The sequence below is a fragment of the Phocoena sinus genome, chromosome 7, assembly GCF_008692025.1.
Source record: "Phocoena sinus isolate mPhoSin1 chromosome 7, mPhoSin1.pri, whole genome shotgun sequence".
Classification (NCBI taxonomy): domain Eukaryota; kingdom Metazoa; phylum Chordata; class Mammalia; order Artiodactyla; family Phocoenidae; genus Phocoena; species Phocoena sinus.
In genome coordinates this window covers 11,231,537-11,256,583 of record NC_045769.1, presented here as the reverse complement: position 1 = coordinate 11,256,583, position 25,047 = coordinate 11,231,537, and the positions used below count along the sequence as shown (strand labels likewise).

Sequence of the window (25,047 nt, the reverse complement as noted above, 5' to 3'; positions counted from 1 at the left end):
CTTCCCGGACTGGGGCACGAACCCGTGTCCCCTGCATCGGCAGGCGGACTGTCAACCACTGCGCCACCAGGGAAGCCCCAATTATCAGTTATTTTGAAAAGTGTTACTCTCTCCCTGAAACTCAAACTCTGGTACTTTTCTCCTTTATTCTCAAGTGAATGGGTTTGTATAATAAATTGGCCCTTAGATAGTCCTCACTCTTGGAAAGTTCTTCCTGCAGGGAAGGACTTCTTTCATTTTATGTTCATCTCTCTGTTGTTATTCCCCATGCACATTATAACACAGACCTCAAAAACAGGCTTTTATTTATTATACTATTTAAATCATTATTTTTCTTGGATGCTGGGATGGTATCATAGTAAGTCCACGTTGCATGTAATTCAGGCATCGGCAAGCTTTTTCTATAAAGAGCCAGATAGTAAATATTAGGCTTTTGTATCATACAGTCTCTGTTGCAACTACCTAGCAAAGCAGCCCTAGACAATAGATAAACAAGTGGACATGGCTGTGTTCCAATGAAACTTCAGCTTTAAACACAGGCTGTAGGCCAGATTTAGCCTGGGAGGTGTAATTTGCTAACCTTTGGCCTAAATTTGATTTGAGAATTTGGATCAGTGAATTTATTACTTCTGTGTAAGTTGGTAAGCTGAATGTTCTAGGTCAGCATGTATATTTTAGACGGAATGAAGGGGAAAAAAAGATAATTTCCACTGTACATATATTTCAGGGCTGTTAGGAAGTTGCTTCCACCCATGCACCAGATATTTATTTAGTGTCTGCTCTATGTTTGGCAGGCACTGAGAATACAGATAGTGGCAAATCGGAGAGAAGGTTCTTGCCACGTGAAATTTACATTTAGAAGTTGTGAGATAAAGGTCTGTGAAAATAAATAATACATTGTGATAACGTGTATATTAGTTTTGGTGTGGGGAATGTTACCCCTTTGGAATGGTGGTCAGGGAAGACTTTATGGCTGGAAAGAGCGATGATGTAAGATGAGTTTGGAGAATTAATCAGGCCTGAGATCCTATGGGGCCTAAACAGGTGGTGATGAAGAATTTGATTCTTAGGCTGAGGAAGCCATTATAAAGTAGTTTGTGCTTAAATTAAAAAACAACAACAACAAACTAGGATTAAATAAATTGGATTTGATGTCTCATAAATCTGACACTCCCTCACATACCCAAATTATCTGTCTGGTTCACAAAGGCTCTGGTGTCTCGGTGGTCTGCACATGCAGCTTGTGCATGCCTGTTTTCAATGACTCAGTTGCATATGTTCTAATTCTTGCTAAAACATTTTGTAAAACCAAATTTTAAGATGGAATATACCATACAGTCATCAAAAGATGTAAATAATTGCAGGACTATCTGTTTCTTTGCTTAAGGCATATGGATAGTGTTATTTCTTTAAACACTATTAATGAGTATAAATCCTTTATAGATAGGTCATCACTGAGAAATACCTGTCAGCTGTTGACCTAGAAATACTAGCATAGTCATGCTCATGTAGACTTGGGTGAATGTAGAAAATTTTAATAATGTACTTGTTTTTTCAGTATTTAACTTAAATCATGACATATATATGAGATATTGTTTCTGATTGTTAGTTTTTAGGACAAAATAAGGCAAAAAAAACCCAAACAAACCCTTGTTTTCCCTTTTAGGGAAAAATGTTATGTTGCTGATAGAATTTGTGTAGGTCTATCGTAACTCTCCAGAGAACTTCTAATGTTAATATTTATTTCTGCTTCCAAAAAGTGGATGTTAGTTACTTGCTCATGAATTTTTTCAGTTCTTTAAGTCTCCTATTTGTTCCTATATTTTATGGGCAGTACTGTTAACTGCTGTAATTATGTCTTACAGAAGAAGGCACTCCATCTCTCTACTGAGGAGAGAAAGGACAGAAAGGAGTCTGAACTCTAGTTGGTGTGTATAGGTTGGCTTAATGAAAAAAGTCTCTACTTCCAGAGAATCTTTCTGTCCTTTCCTTATTTTTATATCTTTGGACCTAGAGGTTGCAAGCAGGGTCATGTCACATTGTTTATTCTTTGTATCTCTTATGAAAATAAGGGGTTGTCTGATCTTAAAGGTAAGTATCCATTCCAGCAAGTTTCCACTCTATTTTGTTGTCCCTGAGAGGATTATAAAACTGTAACATGTTATCTCTATTCATATCTATTTGTCTGATGGATGCAACACTGTTTTCTTACTCTTCCTTTTATATGTGAGTAATTGAGAATTAGTATGGATGTTCCCTATTTTTGGTGTTCATAATTGAGTTGGTTAAACTGCTTGCACTGCATGTATTTACTATCATGATTTAGGTTCAGTGCTGCATAGCTTTCAGCTGCCCTTCTAGCTCTGTCTCCAAGCACCTGGTTTGTCTGGATACGCAAATGGGCTTTCTTGCTTCCTGGCTTCTGGCAGGGTGGGGGTGGGGGGTTCATTCAAGCTGATGGAGAACGTTGTCAGCAGACCAAAGAAAGGAAGGAGGGAAAGGTTAAGATATTTACTTTCTTAACTTCTTTCATGTGGGATTTCTGTAGCCTGGCTGCCTCCTTTCATTGAAGGTCAGAACTCCCATCAAGTAGCCCTCTTAGTTTTAAGGTTACCAACCACTTCCTCTCCTTCTACCTTCACTGCCAACGGGTGGTGGTAGGTCCTCCTGCTGCTAACCCTGGGACACTATACTCTCACTTGTGATTTCCTTACAGCCTACCTATGCTTTAAACAGTCTCTATTAAACTTCTCAAATTACCCAAATTCAGTGTGCCATCTGTTTCCTAACACAGCCCTGACTGATAAATATACTTTAAAGTATTTTAGATTCTGTCAGTGGTTATTGTGATTGCAATTCTAAAGTGGATTAGCACTAGAATAAGGGAAAAATTATTCTGACAGTTTCATGAACTTATTCTGTTGGTTGATGTGTGATTTTATTTTTAATTCCTCCATAAGGTCTGGTTTTGGGTAGCATTGGCCTGGTTACTGAACACTTAATATGGCACAACCCATTGTTTTAAGCATTGTGGGGAATTCAGAAGTAGGTGAGACACATGCTCAGTAATTCTAATAAAAAGCAGTTTGTGGTAAGTTTCATGTGAGAATTACAAGTGCTATAGTAGTTCAGAGAGGGTGATTGTTCCATTAAGACCACTTTGATTCCATCTGCAGCAGGACTGAAGAGAGACCTGCAGTTTCCTGTGTTTCTGGTAAGGCCTGTATTTCCCAGTCCTTGCTTATTACTTCATCACCCCATAACACACCAATGCAAACCACATAAGATACCAGGCCCCAAAGTAAGAATAACTAATACTATTTAAAATTCACTTATATATACCTGTTCTGAGTAGACAACATATTAACTCATTTAACCCTTCCAACATCTCAGTGAAGCAGGTTCTCTTACCTGAGTTGGAATTCACATTAAGGCAGTCTGATTTCCTGGTCTAGGCTCATAACTACCATACCTACAATATTATTCTCTAATTAAAACTAATTATCCACCTCTCCAGAGAGATCATCAAAATGAATCCATCATATATGCAGCCCTTTCAAATGATGGCTTTTAGGTATCCTCGTTGCTCCTCAGTGATGTTTCAAGGCCTGCAGCCCTGTGTTCCTCTTGCCAGTAGAATTTATCACTTGCTCTGTCATCCTGTTGCAGTCATACCAGTTAGCGCCCCTCATTCAATATAGATTTCAGCACTTCACGTAGTGAGTGTCTTTCTTCCACTAGTGTTAACCATTTCTGCCAATCCCAGTGTCTACACAGATAACTCAGCCTCTGGAATTCTTTGACTTCTTATGTCCAGTAATCCTTACTTCTGTTTTAGACTTTATTTATCAGTAACTGTATTACTTCTCAGATTTCAAGTGTAAGCATCCTGTTCTCTGACCATCATTGCTTCTCTCTTCCCAGCTCATTCCCTCTAATTTCATACTCCAACAGTTCTGGGACAACCATAAGAGAGACCTCCAGTCCACCGATGCTAAATTTCTTTGTTGTGTATCATCCTTACTGTGTTTTCATTTTTCTTAACCTAGCTTTGATTCTGTGTTCTGTTGTTATAACCACTCACTTTAACTCCTGTTGTATTTTACCTGATTAAAGCCAATACTCTGCCTACTTTGTACGTAAACAACCAGATGAGACTGGTGGAAAACACACCACTGTCTTGACTAGTTTCACTTTAAATACTTGTGACCTCAAAACCTTAGTGCTGCCTGCAGTTTTAGTTGGTTCACTCTCCCATTTTTATTCAGTTCTGAAAAACCCTTCCTTTTCAGTTGATGGTGTTTATTATTTTACTTTAAAAGAAAAAAAAAAACAAAACAAACATGGAGAAAGGAGAACTTTATACTTTCCTATCAGCAGATCTACAAACCTGAAAGAGCAGTTGTAGGAGAATGGTAGGAGCAGAAGCCAACTTTTCAGGGACTAAAATGTGAATGGATCAGAAGAGATAGGGACTGTGACATTTTCCCAGATGTATCTCTGGAACACTTTTTATTTAATGAATCTTGTTCAAGAAGAGGTTTAGTGGCTAAGTAAATTTGAGAAGTGCTGAAAACTATATATAGTATTTATATGGAAAGGAAGTTTCCATTTGCTGGCCTAGATTTTACTAAAGCATTAGTTTTCAAACTTTGGCCTATTTCACAGTCACCTGAAGGGCTTGATTGCTGGGTAGCACCTCCAGAGGTTCTGATTTCATAGGTCTTGGGTGGCTCCTAAAAATTTGCATTTACAAGTTTCTAGGTGACACTGATGCTGCCAGTCCAGGAAATTGGGGAATCCCATTTTGAGAGTCACTTCACTTGAGTAAGAATTCAGCTGCCAAGAGTGGCAGGTATAGTTAGGATTTTGAGCAATATAGTAAATAGCTATTGTGGGATAGCATAGTCAGAAGAAATAAGAGCTGCCTAACAACATCATGGAACTTTGATAGTAAGATAGCAGGAATTTGTAGTGGACCCAAACAATGAGTTTTAATGATTTTCTCTAGCAGTTTGACCTGTCAGAGAAGGATCAGAACCACCAGCAGTTAGTACAGAATTTTGAGTGACTCCTACAGGCTGCTAATGTCATATATGTATAAAATTTATCATCAAGCACTCAATCTTTGCTTTGTATTCCCATGATGAGTGCCAAGACAGTAACTTTATGATGTCTTTAACCCATCTCCTTTTTATTTGTTTGTATCAATATGTTTATTATTTACTATTCATTAATTGTTTTTAGTTAAAATTGTATATGTTAGTTAATAGGGGTTTTGGAATACAAAGACTAAATGTCATGAAGTGTCCTAAACTAATTCTGTCAATTACAGTTAATAAGTCTTTGAGCAAATTTCTCTTGTTTTCTCACTTGGGAATTTTTAAAATAAAACAATTAGAAACTACCAGTTCTCGCTTTATGAATGTAATTGTAAAGCCACAGAATCTTTTCCTAAGGAGAGTCTCATGTGGGTTTTTTTTTTTTTTTTTTTTTTTTTTGCGGTACGCGGACCTCACACTGTTGTGGCCTCTCCTGTTGCAGAGCACAGGCTCCGGACGCGCAGGCTCAGTGGCCATGGCTCACGGGCCCAGCCGCTCCACAGCATGTGGGATCTTCCCGCACCGGGTCACGAACCCGTGTCCCCTGCATCGGCAGGCGGACTCTCAACCACTGCGCCACCAGGGAAGCCCTGTTTTTTTTTTTTAATATTTTAATTTTATTGGAGTATAGTTGATTTACAACATTGTGTTAGTTTCAGATGTACAGCAAAGTGATTCAGTTATACATATGCATATATTCATTCTTTTTTAGATTCTTTTCTCATATAGGTTATCATAGAACATTGAGTAGAGTTCCCTGTGCCGTACAGTAGGTCCTTATTGGTTATCTATCTTATATATAGTAGTGTGTGTCTGTTTATCCCAAGCTCCTGATTTATCCCCCCCTCCCCTTTAACCATTAGTTTGTTTTCAATATTTGTAAGTCTGTTTCTGTTTTGTAAAGAACTTCATTTGCATATTTAAAAAATTAGATTCCACATATGAGTGACATATGATATTTGTCTTTCTCTGTCTGACCTCACTTAGTATGATAATCTCTAGGTCCATCCATGTTGCTGCAAATGGCATTATTTCATTCTTTATTTATGGCTGGGTAGTATTCCATTGTATATATATACCACATGTTCTTGATCCATTCCTCTGTTGATGGACATTTAGGTTGCTTCCATATCTTGGCTATTGTAAATAGTGCTGCAGTGAACATTGGGGTGCATGTGTACTTTTGGATCATGTGGTTTTTTAAAAGTAGCTAAATATTTATTGGAGAAGCTGGCCCTCTACAGGGTTTATATAGAATTTCTAGCATAAGTTGCATTACCGTTCCTGGGTATCTGAACTTCTTGGGCTTTGCCACTGAAATGTTTTTATAATGAGATTGTGCCGTCACCTAGGCCTCACTTATGTCAGTTGTACTGCCTTAATGACTTTGTAGTATCTGTACTGAGCCTGGAGTAGGAAGGAACCACAAGAAATGCTGTTTTGAAACATGCTTGGGGTACATAATAAGAGAGGAAAAGGGTGAATCCTTTTTTCCTATCTTTATTTCTCTCTTATCCACTTCAGTGAGGACGTAAGCTTGAGAAGGGTGCTACCTTTCTGTCTCTGATTTCTCAAATCTTTGTCAGGCTTTTGAAGTTAGATACTGCCTTCTTTTCACAGCGTTACAACTGGTTATTTTTTAAAGTAATATAATTTTAGAAACTTGTGGATGTGTTTTTATAGCATTACTGAGGAATAATTAATTATAATAAATTATAATAAATAAATATTTAAAGTGTACAATTTGAGTTTTGACATATGTTAAACTGTCATTACAGTAACAAGATAACATACATTTTCATCATCCCCAAGAGTTTTTTGTGCCCCTTTGTAATGCTTCTCCTGATCTGCTTTCCATCACCATAGATAAGTTTACATTTTCTAAGATTTTAAATGAATAGAATTACATAGTATGTACTTTGTAGGGGGTGGTTCTGAGGTCTGTCATTCAGCATAATTGTCTTGAGGTTTATGCACGTAGTTTCTTGTGTCAATAATTTGTTCATTTTTATTGCTGGATAGTATCTTACTTGGATATTCCACAATTAATCCGTTCACCTGTTGATAGACATTTGGGTTGTTTTCCGTTTGGAGTTACTAGCAGTAAAGCTGCTGTGAACATTTGTGTACAAATCTGAGTATGGACATGTGCCTTTATATTTCTTGAGTAAATACTTAGAAGTAGGATGGCTGGGCCATATCGTAGGTATATGTTTAACTTTTAAGAAACTACCAACTGTCTTCCAAACTGGTTGTACCATTTTTACATTCTTGAGAGTTGTAGTTGTTCCACATTCTCATCAACATATGATATGGCCAGTCTTTTTTTCTTTTCCTGGCTAGAACCGTTATTATTTCAGAAATAACCATCCAATGTAACTTGAGGTGGTTAGAATAGTTATTTCTGGATGACTGTAATAAATATTTGTCAAAACACCAAGTACCTCAATAATCATACACATTTCATTCATAAGAACTTCCAAAAGTTCTTATGTATCAAAAAAACTTACAAATGGCACAAGAGAGTTAATGGTCTATAGAGGAGAGAAAGAAAATTATTCTAGGGGAAATTCTAATGAAGCATTTTCTCCATTGCATTCCCCCCACCCCCGGCACGCGGGCCTCTCACTGTTGTGGCCTCTCCCGTTGCGGAGTGCAGGCTCAGCGGCCATGGCTCACGGGCCTAGCTGCTCCGCAGCACGTGGGATCTTCCCGGACCGGGGCACGAACCCGTGTCCCTTGCCTTGGCAGGCGGACTCTTAACCACTGCGCCACAAGGGAAGCCCTCCATTGCATTTTTGATTAACATAGTTCATGAAGAAAGCCTTGCTTTGCCTTTCTTTAGGCTTTTTGTTTTTGGCCATTCTAGTGGTATGTATGGGTGTCTGTGTAGTGGGGTCTGTGTTTTTTAAATTTGCATTTTCTACATGACTAATGATGTTGGGATGCTTATTTGCCATTTGTATACTTTCTTTGGTGAAGTGGCCAACTTTTCTGCCCACTCTTTTTAAAAAAATACTGATTTGGGGTCTGTTTTATCACTGAGTTTTAAGAATTCAAGGTTTTATACATTTTGTAACTACCTTTTTTCAGTTGGTGGCTTGCCTTTTCATTTAATTGTTTTGAAGAGCAAGAGTTGTAAATTTTGATGAAGCCCACCTTATAAATTTTTTCTTTATACTTCTCTTTATGTTTTGTGTCTTATTTGAGTTCTGCATCATGTCATTTCTTTGATTTTATTGAAAACTTAAATCTCAGATTCTCATTTTTTAGCCATTGGGGAAAAAAAAGCATAGGAGGTAATTATAAAGCTAGAGTTGTATCTGCCTTGTATTTGTGTTTTGTTATACTTTAATAGCAAATTACTTATGATTCTAGTACTTTTTATTTATTCTTTTTGGTTGATTTTTAAACTTGTCAAGGATTCAGGAAATTGCCACTCACTGGTCTAATTCGTTTGTTTTACAGGGTGAAGGAACTGAGGTTCATAAAGGTTACATGACTTTGCTGATTGTTTACAGTGTATGATTATTTTAAGACCAAACAATCTGAGGTCTTCTTAAATGCCATTTCACTGTTTGTTTCCCTGTGAGGAGCTGTTCTTTGTGATACTGTTGATAAGATTTTACTGCATGCTGTAACATTAAAATAAATTTAGTTCCTTCATTTGTTGCTTCTTCATTGATCATTGTGATAAATATCCTCATTGAAAGCAATATTATTAAAATTAAGTAGGTTATCTTTCTGAGACAATCGTAATTATCTTAAAATTTCATTAAGTTAAGATGTCGAATTTAACACTTCTGTTTTTTTAATTCTTTCCAAAGGTCTGTAAACAGATTTGGCTAGGATTATTTGATGATAGATCTTCAGCAATTCCAGACTTCAGGGATCCACAAAAAGTGAAAGAGTTCCTACAAGAAAAATATGAAAAGAAAAGATGGTGAGTGAATAGTTTGTATTTAGAGCAAAGCCTCCCCAAATCACATTAATTATGGGTAAGATTAGTATAACAGGAAGGAAGGAAGGAGGAAGGAAATAAGTAGGTAGGCAGGTAGATAGGGAATAAGGAAATAGGTAGATACTCATTATACTTTGGCTTTTTATTGAATTTGGTTTCCACAGACCTTTACTTCTGCTTTATCTTAACTCATCTGTGCCTAGCAGTAGCCTGTTTCTTATCACCAGACCTCCTACCCTTTGGGGGGAATTTAGGGATTCTTCCTTAGAAACCGTCTCTATCCCTGTTAGCTTCTCTAGACATTTTAGTCTTATAAAGCCTCCTTTCTTAAAATCTTCCTTCACCTACCTAAGGAGACAAAAGACCTGTATGCAGAAAATTATAAGACACTGATGAAAGAAATTAAAGATGATACAAATAGATGGAGAGATATACCATGTTCTTGGATTGGAAGAATCAACACTGTGAAAATGACTGTACTACCCAAAGCAATCTACAGATTCAATGCAATCCCTATCAAACTACCACTGGCATTTTTCACAGAACTAGAACAAAAAATTTCACAATTTGTATGGAAACACAAAAGACCCTGAATAGCCAAAGCAATCTTGAGAACGCAAAATGGAGCTGGAGGAATCAGGCTTCCCCAACTTCAGACTATACTACAAAGCTACAGTAATCAAGACAGTATGATACTGGCACAAAAACAGAAAGATAGATCAATGGAACAGGATAGAAAGCCCAGAGATAAACCCACACACATATGGTCACCTTATCTTTGATAAAGGAGGCAGAATGTACAGGCAGAAAGTACAGCCTCTTCAATAAGTGGTGCTGGGAAAACTGGACAGGTACATGTAAAGGTATGAGATTAGAACACTCCCTAACACCATACACAAAAATAAGCTCAAAATGGATTAAAGACCTAAATGTAAGGCCAGAAACTATCAAACTCTTAGAGGAAGACATAGGCAGAACACTCTGTGACATAAATCACAGCAAGATCCTTTTTGACCCATCTCCTAGAGAAATGGAAATGAAAACAAAAATAAACAAATGGGACCTAATGAAACTGCAAAGCTTTTGCACAGCAAAGGAAACCATAAACAAGACCAAAAGACGACCCTCAGAATCGGAGAAAATATTTGCAAATGAAGCAACTGACAAAGGATTCATCTCCAAAATTTACAAGCAGCTCATGCCGCTCAATAACAAAACAACAAACATCCCAATCCAAAAATGGGCAGAAGACCTAAATAGACATTTCTCCAAAGAAGATATACAGACTGCCAACAAACACATGAAAGAATGCTCAACATCATTAATCATTAGAGAAATGCAAATCAAAACTACAACGAGATATCATCTCACACCTGTCAGAATGGCCATCATCAAAAAATCTAGAAACCATAAATGCTGGAGAGGGTGTGGAGAAAAGGGAACCCTTTAGCACTGCTGGTGGGAATGTGAATGGTACAGCCACTGTGGAGAATAGTATGGAGGTTCCTTAAAAAACTAAAAATAGAACTACCATATGACCCAGCAATCCCACTACTGGGCATATACCCTGAGAAAACGATAATTCAAAAAGAGACATGTACCAAAATGTTCATTGCAGCTCTATTTACAATAGCCAGGAGATGGAAACAACCTAAGTGTCCGTCATCGGATGAATGGATAAAGATGTGGCACATATATACAGTGGAATATTACTCAGCCATAAAAAGAAGCGAAATTGAGTTATTTGTAGTGAGGTGGATGGACCCAGAGTCTGTCATACAGAGTGAAGTAAGTCAGAAAGAGAAAGACAAATACCGTATGCTAACACATATATATGGAATCTAAGAAAAAAAATGTCATGAAGAACCTAGGGGTAAGACAGGAGTAAAGACACAGACCTACTAGAGAATGGACTTGAGGATATGGGGAGGGGGAAGGGTAAGCTGTGACAAAGTGAGAGAGTGGCATGGACATATATACTAAATGTAAAATAGATAGCTAGTGGGAAGCAGCCACATAGCACAGGGAGATCAACTCGGTGCTTTGTGACCACCTAGAGGGGTGGGATAGGGAGGGTGGGAGGGAGGGAGACGCAACAGGAAAGAGATATGGGAACATATGTATATGTATAACTGATTTCACTTTTGTTATAAAGCAGAAACTAACACACCATTGTAAAGCAATTATACTCCAATAAAGATGTAAAAAAAAAAAGTGGGAATAAATCTAATGTTTTTCAGTTGGCGAATGGGGAAAGATTGGTTGAAAAGGGACACAGGCACAATTCTGGGAATGACGGAAGTGCAATATATAGGCCTATCTCATTTTACTGTGCTTCACTTTATTGTACTTCACAGATTTTTTTTACAAATTGCAGGTTATGGCAGCCCTGCACTGAGCAAGTCTCTTAGTGCTGTTTCTCCAGTAGCATTTGCTCACTTCATTTCTCTCTGTCACACTTTGGAAATTCTTCAGATATTTCAAACTTTTCCATTATTTATATATCTGTCATGGTGTTTTGTAATCAGTAATCAGTGATCTTTGATTTAATATTGTAATTATTTTGGGCACCACGAACTGCATCCATGTAAGAGAGCAAAATTAATCAATAAATGTGTATGTTCTGCCTGCTCCACTGAGGGGGCGGAAATCTTCCTTCATTTAGCAAGTGTTTATTTACTGTCTTTTATGTACTAGGCACTATGGTAAAGCACTCATGAAGCAATCTGTTCATTCACTTAATTGTGTGTTGTAGTAATTCTTTGCTCAAAATATCACTCACTGCCCAACCAAGAAGTCATTTTACTCTACCTGTTTAAGAAGGAAGATTTTATACCTTTTTAACTAAATCTGTCAGATGTTAATTTTTAGAAAGGAATTAAGACAGGTATGTATTGGCTAGTAAGCCTTTTAAAGCAGAGCAGGGGGTATATTCATAGAACTAGTAGTGTTCAGTTACTTTGAGCTCTTCATTTTTACCTGTATGAGTACAATTTAAGTCAGTTTACTGAAACTCAGTGATGAATTCTTGGTTGTTTCTTTATCAGTATTCAGTAGTGTATATTTTCCTTCTTGGGACGTTAAGAAGATGAGAGAGAGTCACAAATAGAAGGAATAGGTAATGAGGAAGTACATGGCCTCTTGTTTCCCTGAGGAGCTGTATTTGAACCCAGAGAATATCTTCAAGAGCTTGTTTTGGTTCAGGAATACTTGCCATGGTTATGAGTGAGATATCTCTACCTACATTAAGTGAGCATGGTAGAAAGAAGTGGCTCTGATTTGTATGTTCTGTGAACTTTGTATTCCCTAGAGGAGACTAATTTTTGCCAGGGCTATATATTCAGCATTACTAGAAACATTAAGTATGAATATAGAAGAAAACATATCAGTAAGATTTTAGTTCAGGAAAGAAAAAACTTAGAAGATGCAGTGATAGTAAAAACATGGTGCCATAAGTGATTCTCTTAAAATGAAGTGTATAATTATCTTTTTATCATTTTAGTACTTAATTTCTTAGACCTTTTCCTAGACCCTTTCCTGTAGTTAGGACATTTCTGCTTGATAGCCTTGGCCTAATTTTTGATTTTCCCAACAGTTCTACTTTTACCAGCTCAGAGTTAGTTTGAATAGGACTTAGCTGGGATTTCAGATAGTTTAGCTTCAACTACTAAGAGAAAAGTGTGTATGAATAAGGTTTATAGAATTAAAACCAGAAACCCCCCCCCACATTAATAATAATAACAAAATAAAAATAATTCATTTAAACAGTAAGCAAATAATTGTAAACCTCAAATAATTATAATTTGTGTTATCTTTTCTGTCCTAAGAAACAGGATAGTTAATAAGAGAAATACAAATACAAACTTCAGTTGTTGGGTAGGGGAGAGGGAGTGACCAACATTCAGCTAGGCTGGGACCTGTGCATTTTAAACTCACAGTCCTGCATACCCGCATACTTGAGACGTGTAACTGGAGTGGGGCAGTGGGTTTTTAACAGGGCATAAGCACTATCCAAATGCACTCTCCCTAAAAAGCCTTACTGGGCAACTGCACTTAGAACATTGAGACTGTTGCTGTCATCTAAAGGGATTTTGAAATTGTTCTTTTAACCAGTTTTCAGACTCAATTCCTATGCTATACATGCTTAGCTGTTTTACTTTTAGTTAAGGAAGCCTTTGAGCCAAAGACTATTATCTGATTTTATCCGTTAATAAGACTTGGCTATACTCAGAAATTGGCATTATACTGATAGGCCAAATTATGGGAAAGTGTGACTTCCTGTTTTCTCCCATATACTGGAAAAAACAAAGCAGTTTTATTGTTCGTGATTATTATATAATTTGATAATTGCCAACACTTGTATAGCTAACACCTGTACCAGAAAACCGTTCTGAGTACTTCATAAATGTTAACTTGTTTATACCTCATAACAACCATATGTCAGTGTTTTAGAAGAAAATTTGGATGCACAGAGAGTTGAAGTAGTTTGCCCTACGTTTCATAGCTATCGAGTGATGGAGTTGGGATTTGAACTCAGATTCTGGAACAGAGTAGAAAAGCTCTGTTTTTCTACTTCTCCCACCTGGGTAATATGGGGAAGGAGGGTAGGTAGAACAAACCCCAGAAATACAGAGAGCGAAAGCTCTCACATAATCCCAGCTCTGGAGATTAGCGTTGCCAATATTTAGGCGTTATATTCTTACTACCTCTCTTTCCTTTCTTTACTCCCTTGATCCTGTGAATTCTTACATGACTGAGATCAAACGAGAAAGACCTGTAAAGTCTTATGGACATCTTTGCATGTCAAGACAGAGTAGCTATGTCTTATTCTATTATATAGATGTTAGTATAATCCTTTTAAGCATTTTTCTCCTGGTGGATTTTGGTTTATTGTCCAATTTAAAAAATTTTAAGGAGTGCTGTGATAACCTACGTATACATTTATGTGTGTACAGTTAGTCAATTATTTCCTATGGATAAGTTACTAGAAATGGTACTTCTGGGGCACAGAGTATACCTATTTATGTATTTTAATAGAGAGTAACACAGTTTGTAAAGTTTATACTCAGATCAAATGCGAATGTCATTTTAATTTACATTTTTATTCAGTTACAAGTATTTTCATTTCTTTGTCTCCCTTGGTGAATTGCTTCTGTCCATTTAAAAATTGTGTTGTTAATCTTATAGATTTGTAATAGACCTTTATATTTTGGGCTACTAAGTGTAATATAATAAATGTTTCTCCTTCCTTCTCTGTTTTCAAACGTTATTTATGAGCATATGATACTTTGGTTTTTAAAAATTAGAGTTATTAATTAAATATCATCATGATTAACCACGAGTCCTCTTTTTTAAAAAAAGCAGTTATTTAATATATTGTATTTATTAGAAAAACTGTAAGTAAATAATCAAAACAAGTTTTGTGGTTAGTCTTTATTACCCTTTCTCTGAATACTTTAATTAAGTGTAGTCTTAAGCTGTCAGTTCTAAGACGGTTTTGAAATAAGATTAATATCAAACCAGTCTTGTACAAAATTAGAATTAAGCTTATCATTTTGAGCTTAGTGTTCCGTACATCTTCCTTAGTTAACTGCCTGTTTAACTTTTCATATGTTTTAGGTATGTCCCACCAGAACAAGCCAAAGTGGTGGCATCAGTTCATGCATCTATTTCAGGGTCCTCTGCCAGTAGCACAAGCAGCACACCTGAGGTCAAACCACTGAAATCTCTTTTAGGAGATTCAGCACCAGCACTGCATTTAAATAAGGGCACACCTAGTCAGGTGAGTAGTTTTTAAGTCTTTGTAGAGGCTTCTACTTAAGGAGGATTGAGTACCATGAATTTGGGAATTCATTAAGACAGTTGCGTAACCTTATATACCAGTAGCATTGTGTCCTAATGGTTTATAATACATTAAAAGATACTTGGTTAAGTGGCTGGAATGTGTCTGTGTTTGTTCTTTTTGCTATTGTGAATGCTATTGTGAATACGAGTTTGTAAAGCTGTACAGGAACATTGTTACAGCTATCTATCAACACATTTATCATACGTATCATATAACATACAGTGGTAAAACATGAATCTGTGGCGACCATCAGAGTTAGAACAGTATGGCCTCTGTGATATTCTTTTACAGGAAAGGGTTTCTCAAGCATAGAATTTTTTCTCCATCCTGATTGTGAAGCATGTTTATCGTTGAAATGCAGGTGGCTTTGCATTACATAGCATATTCTAAAAAACTGAAGTCTTTTCAGCAGTTGGTGTCTAGAGTTTATGCTTCTGTACTTCATGATAGTCAGTGAGCTGTGACAGATCTGTTACTGTGTGGCATTATAATGTCTGTCCTACACAAGAATGATTCTGAGGCATGGTACTCTTTGAATTAAATTCCACCTTTTAAAATAATGCACATACTAGGGCATCTAGATAAGTTGCTCCACTTTCATCAAAGGTCTGAGTAGAAAATGAAGAGAAGGGTAAAGTCAGTATATTGTAACTCTTCCCATGGATAAAAGATTTGTTCTACGAAAGCCTTATCATCATACTGTCTTAGCAGTAAGTCTGTCTTGTGTCATGAGGTGTAACAACTGTTGTAATTGTATTTCATTGCTTTTGACTCTGTACTTAACATTGAAAGATAATATGGGAATAGATGTTGAAAATTTGTGCTTTTCAAAAAACATCAAAGAACTCAAAACTCTACAAATGGAAGATTATGTAATCTTTAAACTGTGTTTTAAGCTTGGTGAATTGGAAGTAGTGGTATAAAAATTCAGCAGATCTGACTGGAAGCTCTTTATAGTTAATATGTGGTTTATAGTCTCCTGTTGTAGGTCGCTCTCAAGGGCAGCAGCAGGAGAAGAAGCAGTTTGACCTTTTAAGTGATCTTGGCTCAGACATCTTTGCTGCTCCAGCACCTCAGTCAACAGCTACAGCCAATTTTGCAAACTTTGCACATTTCAACAGTCATGCAGGTAAGTTTTTTCCCAGCAGCTTTTGCCAGAGTGATTGAATAATCATCAAATTAAATATTGTACACTAATTTAAGAATTGATTTGGTCATTTTGAAGCAGTTTCATTTGATAATTTGAAACTTTGCTTTCTGTTTTTTGCATGTATGTATTTCACTGTTTTTTAAGCATAACTGAAGCCAGTGCTTACTGAATTGATTTCCTATTAGTACTTTGGGATTTATTTTACCTTCTTTTATTCACCTATGAAATTGTGATACTATCCCACTTATTTTTTTTCCTTTCAATTTCACGTCCTGGCTTATAGTTGGATAATAATGGTACAAAGTATGTCATGTATATATGCATCCAGAAATGTGCCTTTTGAGATAGTTTGGAAAATTATAGAAAACCTGCTCTTCAGCCACATTTATTTCTATCAAGCATTGAAGGAATTTTTTGTTTTAAATACCAGTGGAAACATTTTCTAAGAATATGCTACAGAAGGAAGTTGTGGTGTGATTTATGTATGTTTGTGTCTGTGTGTGTGTTTGCTTTTCAAAAGGGATTCTAGGATGAGAATTTCTTTCAGGAGAGATTGTACTGAGAAGGGTAAGAAATAGGGAGGCTTGCGCTGTTAGGGCTGTGGTAGGTTTCCATCTGCTTTACATTGGCTGAGCCCAGAAGTCCAGAAGGAGGCTGAGGAGACTCTTCCCTTCATCCTCTAGGTGGGAAGCCAGTTCCCTCTCTGAGCAGACAGGAGCCCTAGCTTCTGTCCCTCCTCTTGGTTTTCGAATGGTGGCCAAAAGAGTTGGTGGAAGACTCAGTGAATAGAGAGTGAACCTTCTGTAATTTATGAGTATTCTGCATTTATATCAGTTTTAGATTTATGGAAATGTAATTTGAAATGATGGAAAAGTAACTGCCAAACTCTTTGGAAATTTTCAGCTTATTTCATGACTTATTTCATGTTTCCCTTCTGTGTGTGTATGTGTGTTTTTGTTTTTGTCTCTAAACGCAATTTGTGAATATTTGCAAGTCAGGGAATTGATGTTACACTTTTCTGTGTAATCATATTAGCCAAAAATAGACAAGACAGTGCAGCTCCACAGACTAATTTGTGCCGTGATTACCCTCATACTTTTAATAACTCCCTTAAAATGCTTTTTGAAAATAATTGTCATTATTTAATTGTAGAAAATGTTAAAAGAGAGAGAAATGTATGATTTTATCAGATTGATAGAAGATAGTAAATCTTAACTATTTTGTCTCTTTTCCACATATGGCAGAAATAGGTCAGGTTGCCTGAGAGTAATAGTTTTTTAGCCTGAAGTTCTTTTGTATTTACAGATGACTACTCAGATCACTCTTTTCTTACTTCATTTGATTGATCCCAGGAGCATAAAATATATATGGATATTGCAAGAACAAGCTAATAAAATTACTCATTTATTTTCCCTTCTAGTATAGTTGATGCCATCTTTCACATTTTACCTTAAGTAAGTTTTAAATTGGTGTCACGGTTCAATCTGAAATGTCTTTTTCCAGAGCCTTTGCAAGCACTCTGAATTTTTACTTTTCCATACATGGTTCATAGATACAAAGTCATTGATAGCTGAGTTTTTGCCCTGAACTTATCATTTAAAAAAAAAAAAAAAATTAGGTGAAAATTTTCTCCTGAACACATTGATATGACAAATGGAACTTTTAATAGCAAACTAATTATTCAGATACGCCAATCTGGCCGGCATTGTTTTAAAGGGAAAACTGTTCTTTTGCAGATAGTTCAGTGGGTTAAAAGCCAGAAGTCTTTACCCTTCTTTATTTGAACATTCTGGCTGAGTTGGTGTGTGTGTGGATATGTGTCAGTGGTGGGGTCAGTATTATGTTCAGGAAAAGTCATCTTCTACAGAAATAGGCATGCAGTTAGAAACATAATTTACTACAGCATGTAATAGTTATTTTGCTTGGTAATAAACGTATCACAAAACCTGTGAACTGTAAACTGTAATTGATTTTGGCCACACCTTATATGAGGGATGTCAAACTCAATTGCCTTGCCACCCAGTTAACACAAATGAATAATATAATGCAGTGCCCCTTTCAAAGGGGGATGGTCTATAATCTCCTGTTGCCACATGAAAATACAGGCTCAGGATTACTAAATACACCGATTTTCTTTTAAGAGAAGTATGAAAACTTGTTATGTAATGTGAAATGCTCTCTTTTTAAATGTTAGGAATTAATGAAAATAAACTATCATATAGGTGAAACAAAGTCTGTTTGTCAGCTGAATTTGATGAGGGTTGCCTGTTTCCATCCTCTGGTCTCTACATTTTTTTTTTCCTTTCTCATGAGTATCTGTTGCTCACGGAAGAGTAAAGACAACTCTTGGCAAGATTCAGGCTCATTAACTTGGTGCCTTAAATTCTAAATTCTGAGTTGACTCCTTTGTAGTTTTTGAATAAGACTGTAAAAAGCATCTTTATTATTTTGTCACATTCTTTTTAGTTTGGATTTCTTTGTGTAGAGATTGTTTGAGGTTCCAGATAGTAATTTTTGTTTACTGAATTTATTAGTGTTTAATTTCCAAAGTTGTGTTTATCAGTTTCATTCCGTAACACTTTACAAATTTAAAAAGTTACTATAATCAGTTGTTGAAGACAGTAGATTCAGTGTCTACAAATAAAAATGGATAGAAGTATTACAAAACCCTGTCTTGCTATAGTGAATAGGTATTTGATGAGTGTGTTTGGTGCTCTGGTGGGAAATCATTGGGAAAATATAAATGTGATAAAATAGGCTTGCCCAACAAAATGGATTGCATTGAACTGATTTTTTTTTTTAAGAAGATGTTGGGGGTAGGAGTTTATTAATAAATTTATTTTTGCTGTGTTGGGTCTTCGTTTCTGCGCGAGGGCTTTCTCTAGTTGTGGCAAGCGGGGGCCACTCTTCATCGTGGTGCGTGGGCCTCTCACTATCGCAGCCTCTCTTGTTGCGGAGCACAGGCTCCAAACGCGCAGGCTCAGTAGTTGTGGCTCACGGGCCCAGTTGCTCCGCGGCATGTGGGATCCTCCCAGACCAGGGCTCGAACCCGTGTCCCCTGCATTAGCAGGCAGACTCTCAACCACTGTGCCACCAGGGAAGCCTGCATTGAACTGATTTTTTTCCCCGATGTTGTTTGAAACATGTTAAATGTAAAATTTTCCCATATGATGTTCTAAATACAAGTTAAATGTAGAATATGTATTATTATAGGCTACATATATGTTCGAGGTTATAAGCCACAAACTAGCTTAGGGACCCAATTCTTGTTTCTACAAGGGACAGATGTTTCATTTGTCGTTCTCAACTGTATAGCTAAGTGTTCAAAAAACTTGGAAACTTGCATTTTGGAATATAATCCACTCTAAATTTGAGAATTTCCTATATCGTGTTCTCTATTCATTTGGTTTATAGTTATATTACCTATTTTGGCCTTAATAAACTTATTTTGTCTTTTAGTAGAATTTTCTTCTCTTTGGCTTAGTATTTCAAAGCTCTTAAGAAATTTATTTCTGTTGTTTCATAAGTTGTAGAATTATAGTGTTTGTTGGTTTTGCTAGTAGAGACCATCTAGCAAATCTTCTCATTTTGTTAGTGAGAATACTGGTAGAGCCAGAACAATTGAGGGACTTGTCCAGTGGTTTACAGTTACTTATGTTAGGATGGAGTTCCCTGATTCTTATCTTAGATTCCCTTTTCACTAAACTGTACTTTTTTACTGGTGTTCTCAGCAATGCTAAATGGTAACTATTTAAACTTATATTTAAACTGGTATAGATATTCCTTTCAAAATATTTTTTAGGAAATTTTTTAAATTTATTATTTATCTATTAGTATTTCTTCCATTATATTTCTTTTGGGGAAAGTCAAATTTCAGCCTGTAAAAAAGTTGAATTTTATCATATTAAGTAAAAACAGACAAAATATTTTAGGGAGTCCAGAATACAGAATTTATATTGTTAAGCAATAAGCAGCCTTTTAATTTAGGTTCTAGTGTGTAGTGCTTAAGGGCCAGGTCAGATGTGTTTCAAAAAGGTTTTTAAGAACGCAGTGTGAGCAGTGACATGTGGGGATAGCACTCCACTCATCAGAAGTGGTAGGTGTGAAGACACTAGAAGGGAAGTGGCACAGCTGTGTAGGAAAAGGGGGTTACTCTAGGTACATTCCTCTCCTGCCCCCGTCATATCCATTTAGATAGATAAAACAGCAATTACATGAAATACTGTTAAGTTTTCCTGATTTTCTTCCTAGAATAATGTTTTACTTTGTTAATGGAAAATTTTTTTGCTTAGTGACTTCTTTTGGTTTGTTTACAAGTAGAGTACATATTCATTGAAAAAGCTTAGCGAACTCAGGCAAACAAAGAAGGAAATGATACCTACCTGAAATCTCACTACTTTGATTTAACTAAAATGCAGATTTTCTATGCACATGATGCCATGTTTAATGAAATTAGCAGATGAAAATGTATCTGGAATTTATTAACCTATTTATCTTACTTACTTAGCTGTAAGTATTTTTGTATAGGGCTAAATATTCTTTTACATGAATTTTTTAAATGGCTGCATTATATTCCATTGTGTGATGTTCCATAATATATTTAAGTGATCTCTCGGCGGCCATTTGAGTTTCTAAGTTTTTCATTATTATAAAAAACACATTGTTTAGCTGTTAGATTCAGCCATGCTCATTTGCAATATTATCTCTTTACAAAAACTACCTAGAAGTAGAATTGCCTGCAGAGGGTTTAAGTGGCTCACTCACTTTGTTGGTGACATATTATAATCTTTCTCCATCTTTTGGACATGCTTTTCGTTCTTACCACTTAGCATTCCCTTTCCTGCATACCAGCCACTTCTTATTCTTATCTTATCCTCTATAAAAATCTTATCCAGCATCTGTTTTGGCCTTAAAAAAAGTTTTTTGAGTTATTTCGTTTTACTTACATATTTTAACTTTAGGGAAGCCTGGAGTTTTGCTCTTAGGTTGGTGACCAGTTGGGAAATACCAGTTGGTCTTTTTCACTGGGTATGAGGTGCATTTATGCTATGATTTTTACGTTTTTATCGTTTCTTAAGTTTTAATATGTGTTTTAAAATGGCAGCCTCCTAATAAAATATGAGTATCTTCAATGTATTTGGTGATCATGTCCTTCTTTTTATACACTCGAGTTTTCTTTTTTTAAATATGCTATGGTGTGACATCGTTGTAAACTCAAAAAGCAATCAAAAGATTTAATGTAATTAAGCCATCTTTGTATCATTATTTTAGAGTCACATAACTGATGAATCACTTATCACTATTTTAAATCTGAATTTTCCAAATGTATCCTGCATCTCTGTCTGCTTTACTGTAACTAAATATTTAGTGCTCTTAATTCAGAGTTTCCTTTAATAGAGGCACTTTACAGTACTATTCCTGAGGTCACTCAAAGGCTATTGTGTACAAATTTATCATTGTGTATCATTTATCATTTTTGGAAATTCCTGGATACCCTTTAATAAATTGCTTGAAGTTGGGTGAAATAAACACTGGTAGAATTTAAAATCTGATTTCTAAATGAGTTTTCTTTAAAGTAAGTTGTGAGACATAGAAACTTCCATAAAATTCTTAAATTCATTTGTCATATTTTTCATTTATAATTTTCATATTCATTAACATATATTGTTCCTTACCATTTACAGCTCAGAATTCTGCAAATGCAGATTTTGCAAACTTTGATGCATTTGGACAGTCTAGTGGTTCGAGTAATTTTGGAGGTTTCCCCACAGCAAGCCACTCTTCTTTTCAGCCCCAATCTACAGGTAGAGCTCTCCAGCATTATGCTTAAATGTTTACTTCAAAAAATAAAAAACTCTCTAGAGGTAGTTTTGGAACATTACTCTAAACTTAAATTCTGTGATTATCTGGTTCTAAATTAGTTCTGTCTTACAAAGCTCTGGGGAAACCTGAAATCTTTATATTTTTCTTTGTTCGTTTTTCTGAACGCTAGTATTTTGTCTAATTCACATCTATTCTCCTTTTCCTGCACATGAATCTTCCTTAAATTTCTTAGGCACAGAGATATTAAAGTACTAAAAGTTTTTTAGGTTCACAAAACACATTACGATTTAAGCTCTGAATAAAGGAAGCTAGTTGATTGCTTGCTTCCATAGAACTAAAAACGTTAAGTAATTTTCAGGGCAACAAGCTTCAGAAAATAAATATTATTAGTTGAGTAGATTATTTAACAGTCACTTTAATAAACTTTAAATAGTTTTCTGTGCAGGAATTGGTCTTTAAAAATTGAATGCTCTCCCATAAACTGTATTGTTTTCAGAAACTCATTGAACCTCTGTTTAGATCTTTGGCTGATTATTTTTCCTTCAGCTTTTAACTCTGTATTGTCTTAAAGCCTTTTCTTTCAATTTTCTTTCTTTCTTTTTTTTTTTTTCTTTAAATTTCATCATTTACATAATATCTGGCTGTCCAGCATTTAGAATGCTTTCATCTAGCTGCAGTTTTGGTGAATTTACTTCAGCTTTTCCTCTCCAGGCTTCCAACAGTAAGTTCTGTTGTCACGTAGGCATCTTTTACTAATTTTGTATGTTTTGTGCTATATTTTTTAGGTTTTTCAATTATAAAATGTTAATCATCTTTTAATTATAATCCTTCAGAAATTCTCACTTTTACTCTCTCCACTATTGCTAACCTCAGAGAACATAGTAGTATACGATAACAGAGTTAGTTGATTTAATAATTCAGTTTTTATTAATTTGAAATAAATTTCTTCATACAGATTTTGAAAGCTCAGTATGTACTTTGTTCATCAGCTCCTTGTAACAGATCACAGTCTTTTAAATACAAACATTACTTAGTTTTAATCGAAAACAACTAGAGTTTAATTCCTGAAAGAAATATATTTGTTTTAGAATGCATAAAAAACTGATTGATGGAAAGTGTTTGTGGTTTTTTAAAAAATAGGGTGTAACCGTTGTTTCTGAAATACCTATAAGTGTGCTTTTCTCTCACTTTAATATATAAATATCTATATCTATCTACCATCTTGATTGCTGAGACTAATGGTTTAGGCATAAAGAATCAACATCAAAAGTGTAGCACCAACAGTGTAGAATGAATATATACTGGTTTTAGTATTTTAGTAGTACCTTAGGGAGTTCTCTAGAATACAGAACAGTCTTTAAAATCTTAGCAGGATAAAGTTGATGTAATAATTTTTTCCTTGAGCTATATATTAGGGCATAATTTTACTGAAGACATTGTGGTGTTGTGTGTACATTAAATTATTATGTGGAATTAAGTAATAGTTCTTCAAGTAAAATAAGTCTAAAGCTCAAAAACCACCTTTTAAGAAATTTGGATCAAAGTAGTACATTGTAAACATTTTAAATCTCTACCCTGGGATTTGTTTCAACCAGGTCTCTGTTGGAACTACAAAACTTCTGTAGTGTAAGATATTTTGCATCTTGCCTACAGAGTTTGTTTAGGGAGAATTGGTAAAATGTCATAGTATACATAGCTGAATGTTCTATGAAGTAACTGAGTTCCAAATTAGGTAGCATGGAGACACTCTCCTGTGAATTATTTTCTTCATTCCAGGATAGAAAATTACACACAGAAACTTGTTGCCCTGTATGTTGCCAGGGCCTTTGAAAATCTAGTTCTGTAAATTATGGAAAGTCACGTGTAGATAAAGTTGAATGCCATTTGCCAGTTTTTAATTTTAAGAATTTAGGATTGTTTATAGAACACTTAATTTAGGAAGAAATGATCATATAATCTTTATCAAAGGATATTGGGAAAAATCTAGCAATTTCAAGTTTTCTGTCTGTTCTGTTACAGGTGGAAGTGCTGGATCAGTAAATGCTAATTTTGCTCATTTTGATAACTTCCCCAAATCCTCCAGTGCTGATTTTGGAACCTTCAATACTTCCCAGAGTCATCAAACAGTATCAGCTGTTAGTAAAGTTTCAGCGAACAAAGCTGGTCTACAGACTACAGACAAATATGCGGCACTTGCTAATTTAGACAATATCTTCAGTGCCGGGCAAGGTATCAACCTTTAAACAGACGAATACAAATTTGTATATTAAATAGTCCTCTAAATTTGGTTGTAGTTATTAAAATCTGAGGATGTGCTTTTCTTAGTTGTATAGATGTTTAGTTCATACTAAATGTTCATGACTATTTGGCACATTTTGGATCTGAAATAACTACACAATGGGAGGCCTAGAAACTATTTGTAAACGTCTAGATTTAAAAGAAAATAATTGACAAAAATTTAATTTATTCTTAGAAAGCATGCTTTATTGTTCTAAGGCCATAAAGGGCCAAGAAATCCTATTAATAGAGATGACTAGAGGATTATTTGGTAGGTTCTGTGATACATTTGTTTTGAACTATGTTCTATTAATATTTTTGTATTTATTTAAAGAAACAAGATATTTACAGTGTATTTTTATACCTAGTTTTGGCCTTAAGGCTAGTATTTTTGCCTCTCAAAGTGCGTAGTGTAGTGGGGGAACAGCAGGGGTCTACTTTCAGACTGGATTCTGCATCCTAATCTCTGAGCCTGATTTCTCATCTACCCTACGAAACGAGGGCAATAGTAATAGCATTGACCTTAAAAAGTTGTATTATATGTGTTATTGCATGGGAGGCATTTAGAACAGTGCCTGGCACATCGTAAGTGCTCTGTGAATGTTTTCTCTTACTACTATCTCTAATTTTTTCATGAACAACCCTGGGAAAATGATATTATTAATAGACTCTTCACATAGTTCAAGCATTTTATGAGTGTATGTGTTCACTTGAATGAGATGTCCCTGTCTTGCAGATTCAATGTAGCACTTTGAGAATTTCTTCTTTATGTGTAATCTAGACATGTTATTGGTACTGTGTCTTAGTTTTTGTTACAGAAACAGTATGCTGTCTTTATCAGAGTGGTATGTATAGCACTAATCTTGTCCAATATTTTCTGGATTATTTA

The 25,047-nt window shown here is 35.6% G+C and overlaps 1 protein-coding gene across 7 annotated transcripts in view; it reads left to right on the top strand.

Moving 5' to 3' along the window:
- AGFG1 (ArfGAP with FG repeats 1) overlaps nt 1-25,047 on the top strand; it is a 72,799-nt gene that overhangs the window by 34,428 nt on the left and 13,324 nt on the right. For 5 of the 7 annotated variants that reach the window (XM_032637707.1, XM_032637709.1, XM_032637711.1 and 2 more), the window contains exons 3-7: nt 8,930-9,045; nt 14,683-14,845; nt 15,884-16,037; nt 21,743-21,862; nt 23,901-24,110. In XM_032637707.1, the coding sequence (XP_032493598.1) occupies nt 8,930-9,045; nt 14,683-14,845; nt 15,884-16,037; nt 21,743-21,862; nt 23,901-24,110 (763 nt within the window). The remainder of the gene's footprint in view (nt 1-8,929; nt 9,046-14,682; nt 14,846-15,883; nt 16,038-21,742; nt 21,863-23,900; nt 24,111-25,047) is intronic. The other 2 variants (XM_032637712.1, XM_032637713.1) reach the window with 1 other exon arrangement.